Below are 22,852 nucleotides of genomic sequence, written 5' to 3' on the forward strand. Positions count from 1 at the left end.
TTGGCCACTGTGAAGACCGAGTGCTGGTCTAGGTGGGCCATTGGCTTCATGCTGCAGGTTATACCAGTTCTGTTGTGCTGGCAACAATTCTGATATGCTCCTACATTGGCCTTCTCTATTGGGCCTTCCAACTGTCAACAGCTGCTTTCCCCGGAATCTTCCAGCTTCCTTCCTCTGATTGGCTCTTGCCATACCGTCTGCCTTTTGATGGCTTCCTTTCAAGGGAAAACAGAGCTTGGCTGATCCCCCCCCCGCTCTCCTTGTGGTAAGTTTCCGTGCCTCTGCAGGAATGCACCAGGTGTGTGGGGTGGCTCCATAATGGAGGGGCTTCACCGCTACCCACTTCTGGGATTCTTGATCCAATTGACTGCCCTGAGAGAGAACGGCTGAAGTTCCAGCTTTCGACTTTGCTTCAATCTGGGAGTGGGGGAACCAGCCCCCCCTCCAGATGTTGTGGGACTACGACAACTACCGTCTCTGCCAGCGGCTGGGATGGATGGGAATTGGGAGTCCAACAATGTTTGGAGGTTCCCTCGTCCCCTTTTTAATCTGTCTTAGTAACGGCCAGAGCAGCCACTCATGCAGAGACATGGCAGGGAGTCTCCTTTCCGAATGGTGCTCCTGCGGGCTTTTCAGATATTGCTGGATTACATATCTCACCATCCCTGATCCCTAATCAAAGTGTTTGGGGGATTGTAGATCTGGGAGGTCTCCTAACACCTCTCAGCACCCTTACCACACTGCAGCACCCAGGACAACAACAAATTATTTTTTGGAATTGTTGATTTCAGAAAACTTTTTTTAAAAAGGTTTTTATTAAATACTTTCTTGTGTTACAAAACAAATAAACAGGGGGAAGCATGTCTGTGCCCCCACTACCAATTCATAGAGTCCTTTTCACAGTTCTTTTATATGTGGTGGGAGACACTTTTGTCGTAGACATCTTGCAGTTGGGGGGGGGGGAGAGAAGGGAGGGAGAGAGATGGGGTTTTTGTTCTTATAATAATAATAATAATATAATTTATTATTTATACCCCAGCCACTCTGGGCGGTTCCCAACAGAATATAATAATAAAAAAGCGATAAAATATCAAACATTAAAAACTTCCCTAAACAGGGCTGCCTAAAAGTCAGATAGTTGTTTGTTTCCTTGACATCTGATGGGAGGGTGTTTCACAGGGCACCACTACCAAGAAGGCCCTGTGCCTGGTTCCCTGTAACCTCGCAGTGAGGGAACCACCAGAAGGCCCTTGGAGCTGGACCTCAGTGTCTGGGCTGAATGATGGGGATGGAGACGCTCCTTCAGGTATACTGGGCCAAGGTTGTTTTGTTCTGTTGCATAGTGTTAGTGTAGGGATTTGTGTCAGCATCACACAGGTATATCCTTTGTTACAAAGAAGCTGCACTGCAATCATGAACGCAAACCAACCAAGCTCTGGAGCCCTTAATCTCTTGCGATGTCAATAAAAACAAACAATAAACAGTGTAAAAATTGCAAAAATACATGGTTGCATGTAAAAATGTTACATTAATACAAAGTTACCAATATATAGAAATCAATATCGGTTAATTTTCCTTCCGACACACCCTCCCTCTCAGACTCTGGGTTTTCACCCCAGGGTCCAAACAAACTCTCAGCTCACCCACAAAAGTCTCATAACCAAAAGAGTTCCTGGAAACAGCAAATGTCGCCTTAGCCTCTCATTGTAGGCTTGCTTTTTATGAGCAGGCCCAAGGTGGATGTTACCTCCCTAGGCTGCTACAGCTGTGTCCGATTCAGCTGCCTTCTCCACACTCAGGTCCAGGTACAACAGGTTTGTTGATTTCCCCAGGGGGTCTAGAGGATGGGGAAGGGGCCCCTTCCACTCACAGCTCTTTCTTCACCCTCTGTCCTCTCCTCCTCCGACTCCTCTTGGAACGCCCAAATTCTTCTTTCTCCCTACAGCTCCTTGCCTATTTTCCACCCATACCCAGGGAACTATGGAAACTTCGAATACTTCAATTCCCAAACGCAAGAAAAAGGTGAGTTCAGATGCATCCTGGCTCCCCCTGGTGAGAAATCAGCCACAATGGTTCGAAGTTCTAAAGCTGGGCAAAGCAAATGGGTACTACAACTCCCCACTGTCCCTCCTCATTGGCCATGCTGGCTGGGACTGATGCGAGTTCGAGTCCAGCAACAATTGAAGACCGCCATCTTAGCTAGTGTGGTATGGTGGTGAGGGTGTCCAATGAAGACCTGGGAGACCAAATCCCCACTTGGCCATGAAGAGAAGAAGAAGAAGAAGAAGAAGAAGAAGAAGAAGAAGGGGCCACTCATGCAGAGATGCAGCAGGCAGCCTCCTACCTTGATGATGTCCCAGCTCCCAGGCACATTTAGTCCAGGGATGGGCAGCCTGTGGATTTCCATATGTTGTTGGACTACAACTCCCAGCCTCCCTGACCTGACTGTTGGCTGGGCTGTTTGGGGGCAGATGGAAGTTGAAATCCAGCCAAATCTGGAGAGCTGGAGGCAAAGTTTGTTTCTGCCTTTGCTGTCGCCTCTGCTTCCTTGCAGTTGGATTTATCCCTAATAGTAGTAGTAGTACAGTGGTACCTCTGGTTATGAACTTAATTCATTCTGGAGCTCCATTCTTAACCTGAAACCATTCTTAACCTGAGGTTCCACTTTAGCTAATGGGGCCTCCCGCTGCTGCCGTGCCGCCACTATACGATTTCTGTTCTCATCCTGAGGTAAAGTTCTTATCCCGAGGTACTATTTCTGGGTTAGCGGAGTCTGTAACCCGAAGTGTTTGTAACCTGAGGTGTTTGTAACCTGAGGTACCACTGTAATTAATTAGTTACTGCCCATCTAACTGGACGGCCACTCTGGGTGTCTTCAAACAAATTAACTAGTGAGACATCAAACATTCAAAACTTCCCTATGAAGGACAGCCTTCAGGTGTCTTCTAAAAGTCAGATAGTTGTTTCCTTGACATCTGATGGGAGGCATGACTACTGGGAAGGCCCTCTGTCTGGTTCCATTGTAACCTGACTTTTCTCAGTGAGGGAACCTCCAGAAGGCCCTCGGAGCTGGACCTCAGCATCCGGGCTGAATGTTGGGGGTGGAGACTCTCCTTCAGGTATGCAGGGCCAAAGCCATTCAGAGCTTTAAAGGTCAGCACCAACTCTTTGAATTGCTCAGAAATGTTTCCCAAGAAGGGGTGGGCTCTTCACCGATAGGGCAGGTGCTGGAGTCACCCCAATGGCTTGTGAAGTCGTGCTCAGGGTTTCTGGTGCCGTGGGATGTACCACTCACCTGAAACACCCACACCCACCCGTCCTACTTTGCATGCAAATTGCTGCCTCTCAGCCTGCCCAGACTGTAGATCCTGCTCACTGAATCAGGACAACCGTGTCTGCAATTTTTGCCTCCTAATGTAGCCTGGGGATTGTGGCAGACCACATTTGGCCACTGGCTGAGAGAGGCAGTGATTGGCCCAAGTTCACCCCAGTAAATGCCATGGCTGAGCAGGGGATTCAAACCCTGGTATCCCAAGACCCAGACTGATACGCTAACCACTACACTGCACTATCTCTGGAGTGTCTGGCCATGCTTTGTTTTATGGGTAGGGCTGGGTTTTCACTAGTAGGTGTCTCTACCACACCTGGACAGTGTACAACCAGCAACACTGTCTACTGCTCTTTCCTATAGGAACTGACATCCGGACTTCTAATTGCTACAATGATTCCCTCCATTGGTTCCTTGCAACTGGGATACATCTACTGGGTTGTCCTCAATCCAGAGACGGTAAGCCAGCCCTATCATCTGTGGGACTACTTAGAATCCTAGAACTGTAAGAGTTGGAAGGGAACTCCAAGAGTCATCTAGTCCAACCCCCTGCAATGCAGGAATCTACATAGGGCAGGGGTGGGTCAATGCATTCGCTTGGAAAAGCCGTAGCTCAGCAGCAGAGCATCTGCTTTGCATGCAGGAGTCTCCTGGTTCAAAACCCGTAACATCCCCGAGCAGGGCTGGGAAAGATCAGAATCTGAAACCTCAAAGAGCAGCTGCCAGTCAGTGCAGACACTACTACGTTAGATTGAGGGGGGGGATGTTTCTACTGGTTCTACCAGGGACGTAGGTGGTGTCATGGGCTGTTTGGACACAGGGGATTGGTGGAGGGCACCAACTGGGGAGCCCCCAATGGAAGAAAGTGGTGGGGTGACAAAGAATGCTCAGAGGCAGAAGACTGGGGAAATGAGGTGTCAGAGCTGAAGAGGTAGCAGGGTTGAGTGAGCAGGGGGAGTCTGTGGGCCATAGCTCAGTTTTAGAGGGCAAATGTTGCATGTGGGGCAACCCAAAGCATTTCTAGTTACTGTTTTTGCTGAGGGCAGCAGGTGATGGTAAAGAGCTCTGCTTGAGACTCTGGGTAACTGCTGCCATTCAGAGTACAGTGGTACCTTGGTTCCCAAACTTAATCCGTTCTGGAAGTCCGTTCCAAAACCAAGGCGCGCTTTCCCATAGAAAGTAATGCAAAATGGATTAATCGGTTCCAGACTTTTAAAAACAACCCCTAAAACAGCAATTTAACATGAATTTTACTATCTCATGAGACCCTTGACCCATAAAATGAAAGCAATAAACAATGTACTGCAGTCACACAATCAATCAGTAGCTGAACTGGGTTCCACACAAACACAGAAACAAAGCAAAAAGAGCCGCAAAAACAAAAACGCAAAATAAATAGCAAAAACAAACAGACCTCAGCGTAATGTTCAAAATGGAAGTGTGGCACTCAAACTGGAAGCGTAACACTCAAAGCAGAGCATGTTTGGCTTCTGAAAAAAGTTTGCAAACTGGAACACTTACTTCTGGTTTTGCAGTGTTTGGGTTCCAAGTTGTTTGAGTACCAAGGCGTTTGAGAACCAGGGTACCGCTGTAGGTGAAACTGCGCTGGATGCTATAAGTTAGTTTCCTGTGTCTCAGATTCTGTGTGCTCGTCCCACTCTCTTTCATCTGATGTCTCTTTTCCACCTTAGGTCTCACATATATATTCCAACATAACAGAAGAGACCGAAAGGATGGACATCAGAATCGAAGAGTCTCAGACTGGCCGGATGGCCTTTAACGCTTTGGTCTTCCCAGTTGGAGGCATCATTGGGTCGCTGATGCTTGGCACCTTGGTGGATAACTGTGGCAGGTACAGAGATAATAGGGGGATGGAGAACAGTAGGCACAGCAAAAAGTGTTGGGGGGTGGGGAATATGACTATCACTGACCCATACCCCCCACTGATCTCTAGTTAAGCTATGTGTTGGGTCATTGCCTTAGAAACATAGGAAAACACAACACAAAGGAATACAGATAAATAAAGAAACGTGGCTCACATGACTCTGTATGCAGCTATATAGAACTTATATAAAAGACAACATGTAAAAATAAGACATTTATATTCCACCAAGCATCCATTTCTTTAAATATAGCCTTTACATAATACACGGGTGGCGCTGTGGGTTAAACCACAGAACCCAGGACTTGCCAATCAGAAAGTCAGCGGTTCGAATCCCCGCGACGGGGTGAGCTCCTGTTGCTTGCTCCCTGCTCCTTCCTACCTAGCAGTTCAAAAGCATGTCAAAGTGCAAGTAGATAAATAGGTACCACTCCGGCAGGAAAGTAAACGGCGTTTCCGTGGGCTGCTCTGGTTCGTCAGAAGCGCCTCAGTCATGCTGGCCATATGACCCGGAAGCTGTACGCCGGCTCCCTTGGCCAATAAAGCGAGATAAGCGCCACAACCCCAGAGTCAGTCATGACTGGACTGAATGGTCAGGGGTCCCTTTACCTTTACATAATATATACAATACCAAAAAGATGCTCAATATGGGACGACTCAAAACCAAATTTCCGTCCAAATGTTCCTTCATTCAATACAGAGAAAAGAATCTCTGCAAATATACTTATTGCTAAAGGATAATCCACAAACAGGATAGAGTCATAAAACTGTAGAGCTGGAAGGGACCCAAAGAGTTATCTAGTCCAGCCTCCTGTAATGCAGGAATCTACATAGAGCAGGGGTAAAAAGGTAAAGGGACCCCTGACCATTAGGTCCAGTTGTGACCGACTCTGGGGTTGCGGCACTCATCTCGCCGAGGGAGCCGGCGTACAGCTTCCGGGTCATGTGGCCAGCATGACTAAGCCGCTTCTGGCAAACCAGAGCAGCGCATGGAAAAGCCGTTTACCTTCCCGCCGGAGTGGTACCTATTTATCTACTTGCACTTCGGCGTGCTTTTGGACTGCTAGGTTGGCAGGAGCAGGGACCGAGCAACGGGAGCTCACCACGTCGCGGGAATTCGAACCGCCGACCTTCTGATCGGCAAGTCCTAGGTCAATGCATTTGCTTGGGAAAGTTGTAGCTCAGCAGCAGAGCATCTGCTTTGCAAGCAGGAGTCTTCTGTTCTCGATCGCTCAAACCGCAGTAGTAGTGCCCCAGCTGTGTGAAATCCCGTGTGGAACTCAGAAGACAACAAAAGCACTGGGTGAAAAAATCTGTTTCAAATATCTTCCTGTGGTCGGCCTGGAATGGACTGAAGACGGCAAAACTCCTGCTCAAGGAGATAAGTCGGCTGCATACACTTGCTCATTTTATAAGGGCTGATTGCACATGGTGGAATACACGTCTAATTTTTTACGTTTTGTCTTTGGGCTGTTTCAGACTGTTGGTTCATCTGAATCAGTAGACCAGGGGTCAGCAAACTTTTTCAGCAGGGAGCCAGTCCACTGCCCTCCGGCCTTGTGGGGGGCCGGACTATACAGTGGTACCTCAGGTTAAGTCCTTAATTCGTTCCGGAGGTCCGTACTTAACCTGGAACTGTTCTTAACCTGAAGCGCCACTTTAGCTAATGGGGCCTCCTGCTGCCTCTGCGCTGCTGGATCACGATTTCTGTTTTCATCCTGAAGCAAAGTTCTTAACCTGAAGCACTATTTCTGGGTTAGCGGAGTCTGTAACCTGAAGCATATGTAACCTGAAGCGTATGTAACCCGAGGTACTACTGTAATAATAAAAAATAAAAAATGAACGAATTCCTATGCCCCACAAATAACCCAGAGATGCATTTTAAACAAAAACACACATTCTACTCATGTAAAAACACTCTGATTCCTGGACCATCCACGGGCCGGATTTAGAAGGCGATTGGGCCAGATCCAGCCCCCGGGCCTTAGTTTGCCTATCCATGCAGTAGCCAATCAGTATTGTCTACACTGACTGGCAGCAGCACTTCAGGGCCTTCTGGCAACTCCGCAGCTGCCCTCCCTCCTCTACTCTTTTCACTGCTTGCAGCCTGCTCATCTCCTCCTCACCCCCTTTTTGCTGTCTTTTCAGGAGACGCTCCTTGATGCTCAATAATGCTGCAGCCGCCGTTGCCTGTGGATTAATGGGTGCTTCCGATGCAGGGAAATTCCACGACTTTGGCATTTTTGCTCGCTTCCTCGTCGGGATATCTTCAGGTGAAAAAAAAGCAGCCCGCATGTAGTCTTTGAATTGCCTTTTAACAAATCCAAGCACAAACAAAAGCAGAAAGCTGCCTTGAACCCGTGTCTGTGGTTTGACGCTTTGACTCCTGAACCCAGATGCCTAGGCTGCTTATCAGCATTAAAAAGTTAAGGAGCTGTGCACAATGTTAATCCTACTCAGAGTAGACCCGTTGAAAATAATAGGCGTGACTAACTTAGGGCTGAGTTGGCTCCCATTTGCAATGTACGTTTAAAGCAGTATCATACCACTCTAAATACTTCTCCAATAGGGGATTCTGTTTCAACTTTTAAACGCCCGCTGAGAATTTTTCTATTTCCCCAGACTTAGGCAGGCAATTAAGAATATATCTTTCCATAATAGTTAGTTGACGGTCTCAGACTTTAAAGTTTTTAGGTGTTGTTGTTATACAGTACGATTGCATCTTGCACAGGGGTGATGTTCTGGGAGTGACACATATGCACAAAAACGCATATACTCAAACCACCCCCTTGGAACCAGCCCCATGCAGCCATCCTTACTTTCCAAGCAGGGCAGAGAGCTTTTGAACTCCCCGCCTTGCTTACTGGTCTCTCTCTTGGGCTCTGGGATGCTGTCATCAGATCTCGTGGGGCCAGGTCCGATAAAATCTTGCAAGGGCACCCCAGAGCCTGGTAAACAAGACGGAGAGCTGAAAAGCTCTTTCTGCACTGGGAGAATCGGGTGCAAAAGGAGCTTTTAAGCTTTCCTGGGAGCTGTGTTGAGGGCGGTCTGCTCCCACCTCCTTTCCTTCTTTCCCTTCCTATATAATAATAATAATAATAATAATAATAATAATAATAATAATAATAGAATGTTAAAAACCTGATAAAACATCATACATTTAAAACTTCCCTAAACAGGGTTGCCTTCAGATGCCTTCTAAAAGTCAGACAGTTGTTTATTTCTTTGATATCTGATGGGAGGGCATTCCACAGGGCGGGTGCCACCACCAAGAAGGCCCTCTGCCTGGTTCCCTGCAGGGTAATTTTTTTCCATTTGTCTCTCCAGCTTTGACCAGCGCACTTCTCGTTTTCTTGCCATGCATCATTTTTTATTTATTTATTTTACTTTCCCCCTGTTTAGCGCTCCTTAAAAAAAAAAAGGTGATCAAGTGATATAGGTGCTAAATTTGTGTGTGTTTCCGCTCGTTTGTGATGGCTCCAATCACAACTTTATTTTCTGTCTTTAATAATAAGTATTCAATAATATATATTGGAAAGATCCCATTTCCTTTTACGTATGTCAAATGATTGTCTGATTCATCTGGTTTCCTGGTTCTCTTACTCCCTGCCATGGGAGTAAGAAGCTGAAGGTGGAGACAACATGAGAAGCAGGCTATACAGTCATGGAGTCATAGAATTGTAGAGTTGGAAAGGACCCCAGGGTCATCTAGTCCAACCCCCTGCAAGTCCAAGCCCAATGTGGGGTTCAAACCAACGACCCTGAGATTAAGAGTCTTGTGCTCTACTGACCAGGCTATCCCAGTTATATTGATTATAGGAAGAATGAATGGGATAACGTAGGGTTTCTGGGGTCTTTCCCCAAGTAAAATTAGAGGCAAAAATCCCAGGTGGGAACATGCAGCCCCAGACCAAATAGAAAATGTGGCAAAGAGGTATGGACTTAAGAGAAAGTGTGGCTGGGCTCTGAGTTCAAGTGGTGGGAGGCAGAGCGGCTGGGACCAGCAAAGTTCTACTCACAGCAAGCCCACTGAAATTAACAGAGTTAGCTGTGTGCACAAGTCTGTTCAGAGCAGGATTAATAGTGGTTGCAGTCCTATGCCACAAATGATGAAATAACGCCATGGATGAGGTCCCTCTGCCAGTTGTGCCTGTGACCCTTTGATTCTCTTTAACCAGGCTTGTTTTCCACTATGGTCCCGTTATATGTTGGAGAGCTCGCCCCCGTAAGCATGAGGGGGGCCTTCACGATGATGTCCATACTGTTCTTCACCGTGGGCGTCCTCTTGGCTCAGGCCATCAGCAGCCCCAACATCCTTGGGAACAAGAAACGTAAGTGGGAGAAAAGAGGGCGGGGTCAGGGATGTGGGGGTGGCGCTGTGGTCTAAACCACTGAGCCTCTTGGACTTGCCAATCAGAAGGTTGGCTGTTCGAATCCGTGCGACGGGGTGAGCTCCCGTTGCTCTGTCCCAGCTCCTGCCAACCTGGCAGTTCGAAAGTATGCCAGTGCAAGTAGATAAATAGGTACCACTGTGACGGGAAGGTAAACGGCATTTCCGTGCGCTCTGGTTTTCGTCACGGTGTTCCGCTGCGCCAGAAGCAGTTTAGTCATGCTGGCCACATGACCCGGAAGGCTGTGGACAAACGGCGGCTCCCTCAGCCTGAAAGTGAGATGAGTGCCACAAGCCCATAGTCACCTTTGACTGGGCTTAACCGTCCAGGGGTCCTTTGCCTTTTACATCCTATGATATGTAGGCAGACTATACCCACTCTGGAAGAACGGCAGATGAAGGTGATGGACTACATGGAATTGGCAAAAATGACTGGCAGAATCAGAGACCAGGGAGAAGAGACGGTGGAAGAAGATTGGAAGAAATTTAAAGACTACTTACAGAAATATTATAAGATTAATGAATGTTAGAATGACATCGGATTGAGGTTAAAAGGTTATTAGCAATAAGGTGGTGAAGGAGTATGGAAAATTCGAAGGTTAAAAGGTGTAAATTTAAAGGTTTAATATATTAAGGTATCAAGAAAATATCAAGATATGTTAAGATACTAAGATAAAGATTAAGATAAGATAGAGGGAAGGGATTTGCTGATTAAATATTTGAACTGGAATACAGTGAGGGGAGGTGTGGGGAAGTCTGGGAAATAAGTAAATGCAAAGAATATTATGAAAATGGAATTGTTTTTATTTGCTTTTTCTTGTTGTTTTTGTATTTTTGTATTTTTCTTTTCTTTTTTCCTTTTTTCTATGTAAAAATCCCAATAAAAATATTATATATATAAAAAAAGATATGTAGGCAGACTAGGCGTGGCATCCTACTTCATAATTAAGAAGAGCCAATTTTAAATATCCTTTTAATCTCATCATGTATCATTTCCCCAAATGCTTTCTTGCAAGCCCACCACATATAGATACAGTGGAACCTTGGGCTGCAAATGTCATCCGTGCGGGAGACACGTTTGCAACCTGCAGCGTTCACAACCCATAGCGCCGCGTCTGCGCATGCGCGGGTGACGATTTGGTGCTTCTGCACATGTGTGAGCGCCGAAATCTAGAAGTAAGCTGTTCCAGTACTTCTGGGTTCGGCGCGGTGCACAACCCAAAAACATGTAACCTGAAGCGTATGTAACCCGAGGTACCACTGTATATACACTCCATCTACCTTCTTTAAACTTTCAGCAATTGTTAGGAACCTTCTTATACATTTTAGATAATTTGTTTAAATGAGTGTACCAAAAAAGAAGCCAGAAGCATTTTTTTTTGCGAGGGATTATAGGCATAAATCCCAAATGTTAAAGTTGTTTATGTAGGTAACAACAACAGCTTTATGTGCAGAAATGGAAGGACGGAAGAAGTTCCCACCAAAGAAGAATGACTAAGTGAGATAATGGACTATGCAGAACTGGCAAAATTAAGAGAATCTCACGATGATCGTTTTATGGAAGAATGGATGTCTTTTTTGGACTGCTTAGAGAAATATTATAGAATGATGAACTCACGAGCGAGATGCGAGCAACGAGCAACTGAAGTAATTAGATTATAATATAGAAGATAGGGTGAAGCAGAAGCGGAGAAACCACAACTCCATGGAAAATGCGTTGGGAGGTCAAAAAAATAAGAGAAAAGATGAAATTGTGTTTTGATTGCATATGTTTAAAATGTTGAAACTTAATAAAACATAATTGAAAAGAAAAGAAAAAACATAACAAGAGCCTTCCGGAGCAGGCCAGTTGCCATCAATAGCCCTGTCCTCCACGAGTTTGTCCCATCCTCTTTTAAAACCATCCCAGGTAGTGTGGTTGCTGACCTTGAGCCAGACATCCTGGAGAGTGAAGTCAAATGGGCCTTAGAAAGCATTGCAAATAACAAGGCCATTGGAAGTGATGGTATTCCAGCTGAACTATTTAAAATTTTAAAAGATGATGCTGTTAAGGTGCTACACTCAATATGCCAGCAAGTTTGGAAAACTCAGCAGTGCGCAGAGGATTGGAGAAGGTCAGTCTACATCCCAATCCCAAAGAAGGGCAGTGCTAAAGAATGCTCCAACTACCGCACAATTGCACTCATTTCACACGCTAGCAAGGTTATGCTTAAAATTCTACAAGGAAGGCTCAAGCAGTATGTGGACCGAGAACTCCCAGAAGTGCAAGCTGGATTTAGAAGAGGCAGAGGAACCAGAGACCAAATTGCAAACATGCGCTGGATTATGGAGAAAGCTAGAGAGTTCCAGAAAGACATCTACTTCTGCTTCATTGACTATGCAAAAGCCTTTGACTGTGTCAACCACAGCAAACTATGGCAAGTTCTTAAAGAAATGGGAGTGCCTGATCACCTCATCTGTCTCCTGAGAAATCTCTATGTGGGACAAGAAGCTACAGTTAGAACTGGATATGGAACAACTGATTGGTTCAAAATTGGGAAAGGAGTACGACAAGGCTGTATTTTGTCTCCCTGCATATTTAACTTATATGCAGAATTCATCACGCGAAAGGCTGGGCTGGATGAATCCCTAGCCGGAATTAAGATTGCTGGAAGAAATATCAACAACCTCAGATATGCAGATGACACAACCTTGATGGCAGAAAGTGAGGAGGAATTAAAAAACCTTTTATTGAGGGTGAAAGAGGAGAGTGCAAAATATGGTCTGAAGCTCAACATCAAAAAAACGAAGATCATGGCCACTGGTCCCATCACCTCCTGGCAAATAGAAGGGGAGGAAATGGAGGCAGTGAGAGATTTTACTTTCTTGGGCTCCATGATCACTGCAGATGGTGACAGCAGCCACGAAATTAAGAGACGCCTGCTTCTTGGGAGGAAAGCAATGACAAACCTAGACAGCATTTTAAAAAGTAGAGACATCACCTTGCCAACAAAGGTCCGTATAGTAAAAGCTATGGTTTTCCCAGTAGTGATGTATGGAAGTGAGAGCTGGACCATAAAGAAGGCTGATCGCCGAAGAATTGACACTTTTGAATTATGGTGCTGGAGAAGACTCTTGAGAGTCCCATGGACTGCAAGAAGATCAAATGCATCCATTCTTAAGGAAATCAGCCCTGAGTGCTCACTGGAAGGACAGATCGTGAAGCTGAGGCTCCAGTACTTTGGCTACCTCATGAGAAGAGAAGACTCACTGGAAAAGACCCTGATGTTGGGAAAGATGGAGGGCACAAGGAGAAGGGGACGACAGAGGATGAGATGGTTAGACAGTGTTCTCGAAGCTACAAACATGAACCTGACCAAACTGCGGGAGGCAGTGGAAGACAGAAGTGCCTGGCGTGCTCTGGTCCATGGGGTCACGAAGAGTCGGACACGACTGAACGACTAAACAACAACAACAAGTTGGTGGCCACCCTGGCCTCTTGTGGGAGTGAGTGAGTTCCACAGTTCTGCTCTTCCTGTGGTTGGCCCCTTCTTTTCTCTGCCCTGCATTCAGTTTTGCAGGATGTGTCCTGGTCCTAGCGTTAGGAGAGGGGGAGAAAAGTGCTCCCCTCTCCACTGCCTCCACTCCATGCTTCACTTTGTAAACATACCTTGTCACGACTTATTCGCTTGTCTCGTTTTCTTAGGTCTGCCAATGATGCTGGGCCTGACCGGGATAGTTGCTTTCTTCAACATCCCGCTCCTGCTCCTGTGCCCTGAAAGTCCTCGCTACCTATTTATTCAGATGAAGAACGAAGCAAAAGCGAGGAAAGGTAGGCTGGCTTTGTAGCTTTGTGTTATGTACTGAAGTTCTCACCCTGGGCCAGCAGGGGGATACTGTAGATAGTTTTCACTCAGGTCCACATATGCAAATAAGGGATTGAAAGTGACGTTCAGTGATTGGATAGTTACAGAAAGTTGTTACTGTTGCGTTCTAGTGGAGCTCTATGTAAGCAGGCTGGCTGAACCCTTCAGTTCAGTTCTGTTCTGGCCTGTGAATAAACAAGAGCTGTTTGAAGAATCACTGTGTCGTCTGATATGTTCACCCACAACTTAACTCTTTGTATGCAGAAGGCCCCCAGGCCCAATCCCTGGTGTCTCCAGGTAAGGCTGCGAGGAGGTGGGAAGTGATATTGGGATTGACTGGGAGGCATTTGCCCCTCCCGCCCGTCAAAGTTTGCTTGGGCTGTGACCGATGTCAGACCCTCCAAGTGTCCCTATGTTCCAGTCCCGGGATTACAGTCCCAGTTTCTGATTTGATCCTGGAATGTCCCACTTTCCCATAGGATGTTCCTATTTATCGTCAGATAAATATTGGAGGATATGTTAGGGTGCCCCTATTTTCATCGGAGAAATGTTGGAGGGTTATGGAGTCACGCAGCGAAGGAGATAATTAACTATACAACCTTTAGAAGGCATCTGAAGGCAGTTTTATTTACAGTGGTACCTCGGGTTACATACGCTTCAGGTTACAGACTCCGCTAACCCAGAAATAGTGCTTCAGGTTAAGAACTTTGCTTCAGGATAAGAACAGAAATCGGGCTCCGGCAGCCTGGCGGCAGCAGGAGACTCCATTAGCTAAAGTTGTGCTTCAGGTTAAGAACAGTTTCAGGTTAAGAACAGACCTCTGGAATGAATTAAGTACTTAACCTGAGGTGCCACTGTATTATGTTTTTATCTATGTTGGAAGTTTCCCAGAACGGCTGGGTTCAACCCAGTCAGATGGGTGGGGTATACATAATAAAAGTATTATGGAAAAGGATGTCTCTATTTTCATTGGAGAAATGTTGGAGGGTATGTGATATTTATGCTCTAGTCTGGACTGTGCGTAGTGCTTGAATATTCTTCCTCAGATTCTCTCTCTCTCTCCCACCACCCAGCCTTGAAAATGCTCAGGAACAAGGTTGACATGGAAAATGAGATCGAGGAGCTCCGAAAGGAGGAGAAGTATGAGATACGAGAAAAGGACATGACGATACTTTCGCTTCTGAAAAGCCATAGTCTCCGTCGCCAAGTCATCACCGTCGCCATCTTGTTGGGGGGCCAGCAATTTTCTGGCATAATTGGGGTGAGGAAGCCAATGTTCCAAGTGGCTCTGGAGCTGTGGGAGAAGGGATGAGGAACCTTTCTCTGCCGAGAGGGGGCATGTTCCCTTCCCAGAAAGTGCCTGAGGGTCACATGACGTTGGTGGAACTCTTTGGCTCCTGTAATAATGGGGGAGACCCCCTATTTTTTCAACTGGTGAATGAAGGAAAGAAAGGGCTAAGGAAAGGAAGGCCAGAAGGAAAGCGGACTGAGGCTTTTACATCCTTCCGCAGTGAAAGCTGGACCCACAGTTGTGGCCAAAATTGGCAAATTTCAGGGAAGCCAGATAATCCCCAGGGAAGAACTGATATTCTTTAATGGTTCAGGAATATATTTCTTCAAGCTCCTCTCAAACCATTGAAGAATTTCACTTATGTTTGCCAGAAAAACATCCTCTGAGAAGTTTTGCTCTACAATCAGCATTCAGAGGCTGTAACACCAGGTTGCTGATTCGTGTGTGTGCACACATACGTGTGTGCGTGTGTGTGTGTGTGTGTGACCCCCCCCCCAGACAAGCGATTCCAGAACATTCTCCCAGGTGAAGCAGGTGGGGAACTGAATCCAGCTGGAGGAGCAATTTTGACCCCCCCAGCTCTTGCAGGCCAAGTTTGACAGGGGTGATTGCCTCATGTCACATGAGGCAACTCTGTGTTGCTGTTTTTAGCCAGGCATTTTAACTGAATTCCGGTTTTGTCATTTTAACTAATTTTTATTTTGTTACCGTGTACAGCTCTGAGGGAAGGATGAAATTAAATGTGGGTGTATTGCCTAGAAAAATTATCCTCCTTCATTGGAGGCATTGAAACAGAGCTTGAATGGCCCCTTGCCGTGGGTTTGTTAGCTGTGATTCCTTCATCGCAGGAGATGACCCTTGGGCCAATTCTTTGGCTTTATCATTCTAAAATACATTAAAGGCAACTCTCATCATTGAAGGGTTGTTTGGGGTGGATTCTATTTTATTTCATTTTGCTTTTTCCTCTTTCCTGAAAAGTCCCGGTAGCCGGCATCTTCTTCCGCAGCTGATGTCTTTGTATGCTGTGATCTGCTTGCAGGGCTACTTCTACGCGGAGAAAATCTACAGGTCGATTCTTAGCAAAGAGAGCCATATCTTTTATATGAATTTGTGTGTGACGTGTTGGCTCTTGTTTGTGGCCTCCACAATGGTGAGCCATCCCCTCTCTCCTTCCCTTTCAAATCTCCAAACTCAATCCCAGTGGCGTAGCGTGGGGGGTGCAGGGGGGGCCGGCCGCACCGGGCGCAACATCTGGGGGTTAGGGTTAGGGGGCGCAAATCCACGGGTTAGGGGGCGCAAATCTACAGGTTAGGGGGTGCAAATTACTTGCCTTGCCCCGGGTGCTGACAACCCACGCTACGCCACTGCTCAATCCCAGAGAGACCTGCATTTGGCCTATAGTTTTCCCACCCTACCAATTAAAGAGAGGAAAGTTACATGATGTTGGCTATTTATCGATTCACTTTGGCTTGTTGGCAAGGAGGGTTTAGATAAGGCCACATCAAAGCAACTTTTTTTTACGTTCCTCCAGAACTTTCCTTATTGCAAAAAGCTTGTTCTTTTGGGGGATTTTTGTTTTTTGGGGGGGAGCAGTTTTGTTGGGCAAGACATCCAATCAATTGTTTAAAAAACTTTATATTTTTATATTCCTTGTAAGCTGCTTAGCTTTCCTACAGTCAAGCATTATGTAAATTTTCATAAATAAACTACAGTGGTACCTCGGGTTACATACGGTTCAGGTTACATACGCTTCAGGTTACACACTCTGCTAGAAATAGGACCTTGGGTTAAGAACTTTGCTTCAGGATAAGAACAGAAATCGTGCTCCAGTGGTGCGGCAGCAGCAGGAGGCCCCATTAGCTAAAGTGGTGCTTCAGGTTAAGAACAGTTTCAGGTTAAGAACGGACCTGCAGAACGAATTAAGGACTTAACCTGAGGTACCACTGTATAAACACTTGTAAGAAATCGATCTCTTAGCATGGCAGCACCTATGCTATTGACATCAGGCAGATAGATACCTTTGCTGTCTTCTTTTTAGCACCCGCTTAAAACAAAATTGGTTTAGGCCACAGTTAGTTTCATTTTATTTATTTTTCTCCCGTTGGTTTTAATAATATTTTGGATATTTTTAAAAAATACATGTTTTTATTGATAATTTTTCATATTTCCTGAGAACTAAGAGGCTTCATGACAATCAAGTAGGTTATATCTTTTGTTAAATAAATACACGCAGGTATTTGCATGCATTTAGGAAGTTTGTCTTGAGGAAGACTGCCCAGTTCCTTACTTGGTTTGCTGGTCGGCAGCAGCTATTTTCAGGCAGAAACCATGGAGGGAGGGAGTGGGAAGATCTTGGATTTAAAATGTTCCCATAGGAAATAATGGAAATTGTCAGCTCGTTATGTGAACACTAGCCTAACGAACAATTTCCTGGGAATGCCTTATGTCCGGTAAGCGGGACCTGCATGTAAAATAAATAAATCAGCTCTAACTCTGCAGCCTGAAGCTGTTGGCTGTGATCAAAGGCTTCCTTTCTCTCTCACCCCCCTGCCTTTATATTCCCTAGATGTCTGTCATTGACTCTGTGGGGCGGAGGTTTCTCCTACTTCTGGGATTTCTGATCTGTAGCGTTGCCTGCGTCTTGCTAACCTTGACCCTCGAACTTCAGGTGAGTAAATCGGGACCGGCAGAATGCAGAGCTGAATGTCGCTCATTAAAATCTCGACTATTCTGCTTTGTTTAGGCCATTATTATAATTCTATATAATAATTCTTAATAATAATAATAGGCATTCTAACCTGGCCTTCACCATAAACAACTCAAGTCCTCAATACCTGAGGAACCCCCTCCTTCCCAGAATCCTCTTGGATTCTGAGATTTCAGAAGCGGGTGCTCTTGGTAGCTCCTCCACTGGCAGAGCCGCAGGGTGGTGGTAGCGGCGGCCGAGAAGAGAGCTTTCTCTACTGTTATGTACTGAAGTTCTCACCCTGGGCCAGCAGGGGGATACTGTAGATAGTTATGCAAATAAGGGATTGAAAGTGACGTTCAGTGATTGGATAGTTTTAGAAAGTTGTTACAGTTGCGTTGTAGTGGAGCTCTATATAAGCAGGCTGACTGAACCCTTCAGTTCAGTTCTGATCTGGCCTGTGAATAAACAAGAGCTGTTTGAAGAATCGCTGTGTCGTCTGATATGTTCACCCACAACTTAACATCTACGGTGGCCCCTAAGTTATGGAACTCCCCACAGAACTGTGTTTGATACCTTCCTTATAAAGCTTCTGGCAACTGCTGAAGACATACCTCTTTGCCTTCACTTTTGACCCTTGTGTGTATTTTTAGGACGCAGCTAATTTTTTGAGATTGCAAGCTGTTTTAAACTGTTTTTAATATTGTGTTTTAACCTGCCCTGGGACCTTAGGGTAATATAAATCAATCAATGACAACAACCCCACGATTCTTGAAATAGATGTTTCTAACCAAAACTGTTTTTAGATTAACTTTTATGACAGTTCCAGCTGTTTTTAGACTGCTTTGTGAGAATCAGTCCTACTAGAAAAACCAGCATAGACTGAGGTCAAAAAAGTAAGGGCAGATTTCATTCCATTTGGCATGATTTTATTTTCCATGTCAAAAACGTAGAACATATCCACTCTCCCAGCTATAAATGCTGTGGATAATACAGTAAAATGGGAATACATGCTTCTTCTTCTTCTTTGGCGATCACTCACAGCCGAATAAGATTGTCTTCTATGAACACGGTTTTAACAGAGTGTCTGTTAAGTGACTATGGAGGCCAGTTCTGGGTCCGCACGTCCTTCCACAAATGGGGACATAGGTTTCCGGGTGGGCAGTAAGGTTTGCTGGAAATACAGCTGGTCCCAATAGAAAATAAGAGATACCGATGTTGATCCCATTTTTACTTTCATAAACTTGTTATATAATTCCTGTTATACCCTAAGTGTGGACTGTGTAACTGATGTCTCTGGCATCTCTCTTTATCTCTCCTTTGAGATTTCATGCCTGTTTTCCATGATGATTTTGTACTTAGCTTGATTTTATTTTCATTATTGCATTTATATGCCTCCTTTTTTCTCCAGGTGGGGTACCTGCTTCTCCCCGCCCCCTCCTCATAGACTAGGCTTGAGAGGCAGTGACTTCGTCCAATTTCACCCAGCAAGCTTCATGGTCGATTGGGGGGTTTGAACCCTGGTCTCCCAGGTCCCCAGGATGACACTCTAACCACTAAACCACACTGGCGCTCTGATTTGGCATTTTAATAAAATCTTGGCTGTGTTGGCTGCCCTGGGATCCTCCGAGAGGAAGGGCAGGATATAAATTAAATAAATAATAAGGTCCCAGGGCAGGCTCTAGCTATGGATGAGGAAGAAAACTCCATTCAGTTTGCTTTCAAGGGGAAATCTAACCAATCTGTGCTTTCCATAGCAATTTGCAAATGGAGGCAAAATTCACCCTGTTCTGGCTGTTGCAAGGAAGTTCAAGGAATGTACTCAGAGACATGTATATGGGGGAGTGTGTGTACAAAGATGCCTATAATCGTTCAAGTCAAAGGGTGTGGTCATTCCCCACCCCTGCCTCAAAACGAGAGGCAACCTTGCTCATTCACAACTCTCTTTCTCCAACAGCCCATGCAGCCATGGATGATTTACTTGAGCTCTGTTTTAGTCATTGCCCTGCTCACTGGATACATGCTTGGGCCAGGTAAGGGCTCAGGCGACACACAAAAATTATTTGAGGTGGGTGAAGAACACGGGCCTTTTCTGCGGCGGCTCCCTATTTGTGGAATGCTTTCCCCGGGGAGACTCGCCTGGCGCCTTCGTTACATATCTTTAGGTGCCAAGCAAAAACGTTTCTCTTCGACTATGCCTTTGGCTGATTAAACAACCAATGGCCTTTACAATATGTTTTTTTGGGTGGGAGGGGAGTTATCGGTTAGATTTTGTTTTATTATGTGTTTTGCGTTCTCATGTTGTATTTTTGCGATGTGCAAATTTAATTAATTAAGATGGAAAAGACATAGATCCAGCACTGGAAGGGAGTTATAGCTCCAAATATCTGCAGGGCCCTGTCTGTACTGTACGTTGAAAGATGTTTCGTATCACTTTAAACGGTCATGGCTTCCCCCCCAAAGAATTCTGGGAACTGTGGAGTGGTTAGGAGACCCCTCCTGTTCCCTTCGCAGAGCCACAATTCCCAGAGTTCCCTGGGAAGAGGGTGTGACTGTTAAATCACTCTGGGAGGAGGGAGCCAAATTCAACACCCAGCTTCGTTCTGTCTTCCCAGCTATAATCACCTACGTGGTCACTCTCGAGATCTTCCTTCAATCATCGCGGGCCACAGCTTTCACGTTGGGTGGAGTAGTGAACTGGGTCACCCGCTGTTCTGCTGTGGGGATCTTCCTTAAGCTAGAGGTGAGTGGTTCTGCCAGGTCCCTTTTAGCGGGAAATAAATAAATAAAACAGCAATAAAAATCACATTTCGCCGAGCCACAAACGGTATCTAGATATTTCCCGCAAACACAACAGCTCTGCCCCAACGGTAGGAAATGACGTGGGAATGCCGGGAGAATGCAGGGAACTAGTTTGCATCTGTTGCTGTTTAAAAGAGCTCAGCTCCAGCTTGTTCCTTACTCGAGCAGCTTCTGAGCTCAGCTGCTCCCCAGAGCACAGCCTTCATGTTTGCAGGTGGCTGGAACCTGGTCCCACCTTGCCTTCTGCCTGGCTTGAACCTCACCTTTCCCTACCCCCTGCAGGACAGGACAACAAGCCCCTGCAATTGGTAGGCCAGGTGAAGTTCCTGAACTGAGGACTCTGGCCGTTCCACTTTTGCGTGCTCGACAAAACGACCTTTCCTGGAGGTCCTGGATCGGCATCCAGACACCGTGCAGGCGTCATTAAATGGAAACCGAACCCTGGAAGGACAGGATCCCTATGGGTGGGCTTTTCCAAAGTCCAGGTGTCAGGTCCACATGTCTGTTCTGGGTGGAGTGGCACCCCCGTGAAAGCGGAGGTCAGCAGCCTTTCCCGTCCCGAGGGCCACATTTCCTTCTGGGGGCCACATGAGATGAGCAGGGCCAGCGGCACAAGGAGGGTGTGTTGAGCAACTGTGCTGGTCCCAAGGGCTAACCGTGCAGCGAGGTTCGAGTCCAGTCCGAGGTCAAGGGTGCAGTATGGAGGCTGTCCGTCGAAGCTGAAGCGGGGTCCAAGGCAGGGAGTCCGGTGAGGTCAGGAACTCTGGCAGAAGAGCAGGACAGGTTCAGGCAGGAACAGGCTACCAACAATGTTGCTCCTGCAACCTGGGACTGGGCTGGCTGGCTTTTATCTGCCCCAAGGCATAGGGTGGCCCCGGTCCACAGGTGACTCGCCTCTCCTGGCCTGGAGGCGAGCATTCCTCCTGCGAGAACTTAATTCCTTCCACCTCTCTGCCCTGAGCCTCTGCAGCTCAGGAGAGGCTGGAGGATTACCGGACCCAGAGGCAACCTCAGCTTCTCCTGACGGGGCTGAGAGTGGAGCACCTGCAGGCAATGGGTCCTCCATCACCTTCAGAGCAGACTCAGCTGGTGCCTGCACCTGAGGATCCAGCACAGGTGAGGACCCTTCAGGCTCAAGCCCCAGCCCCGGCTCAGCTGGTTCTGGAGGTGGGGACTCCTATGCAGGCTGGGATTCCTCAGGTTCAGCCTCCAAGTCCGAATCCCAGGCCATCACCGCAACACATGCAGATTTCCTCTTTGCACGTTCGGTTGCAACTCACAAACTGTGGCGGAAATGCCCAGACCTGAAATGGAGACTGGGAAAACAAGGAGCCCGCCGGGACACATTGGTCAACCCCTGCTTACCTCCCCCTGTTCCCTCCCCCTTTTGTCTTTCCAACTCCAGCCGCTCACTGGGCCTTACAGCCTCCTCATCCTTTGGCCTCTCTGCATGGTGACCTTTATTTATATTTCCGTGTTGGTTCCGGAAACCAGAGGCATGACCTTTCTTGAAATCCGCAAGTCCATGGATCTCCAAGCCAAGGAGGATAAGGAACAGATAGATAGAAACCCAGATAGTTAGAAACTCAGAAGGCGTCGATGCTGTGCTTAATTGTTATTTTTTAAGATACAACGATCCCCTTCATGCTGCCCTTCAGTCGCCTCAGCTCTGTTAACACGTACGGCCATTTTCCTTTCAGTCCAGAATAGCAACCCAAGCTGTTTCCCCCTTCCCTGTGTGCACTTTTCTATTGTTCTACCACAAATGTTGTTTCTTTATTAAATTACGAAGGGCGAGCACAATCAGTCCAGAGCCAAATGTGTGAAATGACTCTCGAGCCCACAAAATCATGACCGCCGGCAATGGGCCTGCATTCACCACAGCTTTCCTTGCTCAGAACAGCCGCAGCCTCTGAGGAACCCACAAAAGTGGAGTCCCCAGGCCTATAAATCACACAGAGGCATTTGCACACACACAAAGAAATCAAGTGACGTTCACAAGCAGAGATTGCAGTTAGATATATAACAATAACAATAACAACAACAACAACAACAACAACAACAACAACAACAATACTAATTTATTATTTATTATTTATACCCCGCCCATCTGGCTGAGTTTCCCCAGCCACTCTGGGCGGCTCCCAATCAAGTGTTAAAAACAGTACAGCGTTACATATTAAAAACTTCCCTGAACAGGGCTGCCTTAAGATGTCTTCTGAATGTCAGGTAGTTGTTTATCTCTTTGACATCTGATGGGAGGGCGTTCCACAGGGCGGGCGCCACTACCGAGAAGGCCCTCTGTCTGGTTCCCTGTAGCCTCACTTCTCGCAATGAAGGGACCGCCAGAAGGCCCTCGGCACTGGACCTCAGTGTCTGGGCTGAATGATGGGGGTGGAGACGCTCCTTCAGGTATACAGGACCGAGGCCGTTTAGGGCTTTAAAGGTCAGCACCAACACTTTGAATCGTGCTCGGAAACGTACTGGGAGCCAATGCAGATTTCTCAGAACCAGTGTTATGTGGTCCCGGCGGCCACTCCCAGTCACCAGTCTAGCTGCCGCATTCTGGATTAATTGCAGTTTCTGGGTCACCTTCAAAGGTAGCCCCACATAGAGTGCATTGCAGTA

General features: G+C 46.6%; 1 protein-coding gene across 1 annotated transcript; it reads left to right on the forward strand.

Moving 5' to 3' along the window:
- Nucleotides 1–200: 200 nt before the first annotated feature.
- Nucleotides 201–22,030, forward strand: LOC310683734 (solute carrier family 2, facilitated glucose transporter member 5-like). The gene is made up of 13 exons (XM_083454065.1): nt 201–275; nt 1,946–2,022; nt 3,692–3,787; nt 5,020–5,180; nt 7,359–7,483; nt 9,389–9,541; nt 13,286–13,411; nt 14,519–14,706; nt 15,776–15,886; nt 17,303–17,404; nt 19,380–19,455; nt 20,038–20,165; nt 21,630–22,030. Exons 2-13 carry the CDS (start codon nt 1,981–1,983, stop codon nt 21,804–21,806), a joined length of 1,485 nt encoding a protein of 494 aa, XP_083310191.1. The 5' UTR covers nt 201–275; nt 1,946–1,980; the 3' UTR covers nt 21,807–22,030.
- Nucleotides 22,031–22,852: the final 822 nt, after the last annotated feature.

This window comes from Podarcis tiliguerta, assembly GCF_965153285.1.
Source record: "Podarcis tiliguerta genome assembly, chromosome: 8".
NCBI classification, from domain to species: Eukaryota; Metazoa; Chordata; class Lepidosauria; order Squamata; family Lacertidae; genus Podarcis; species Podarcis tiliguerta.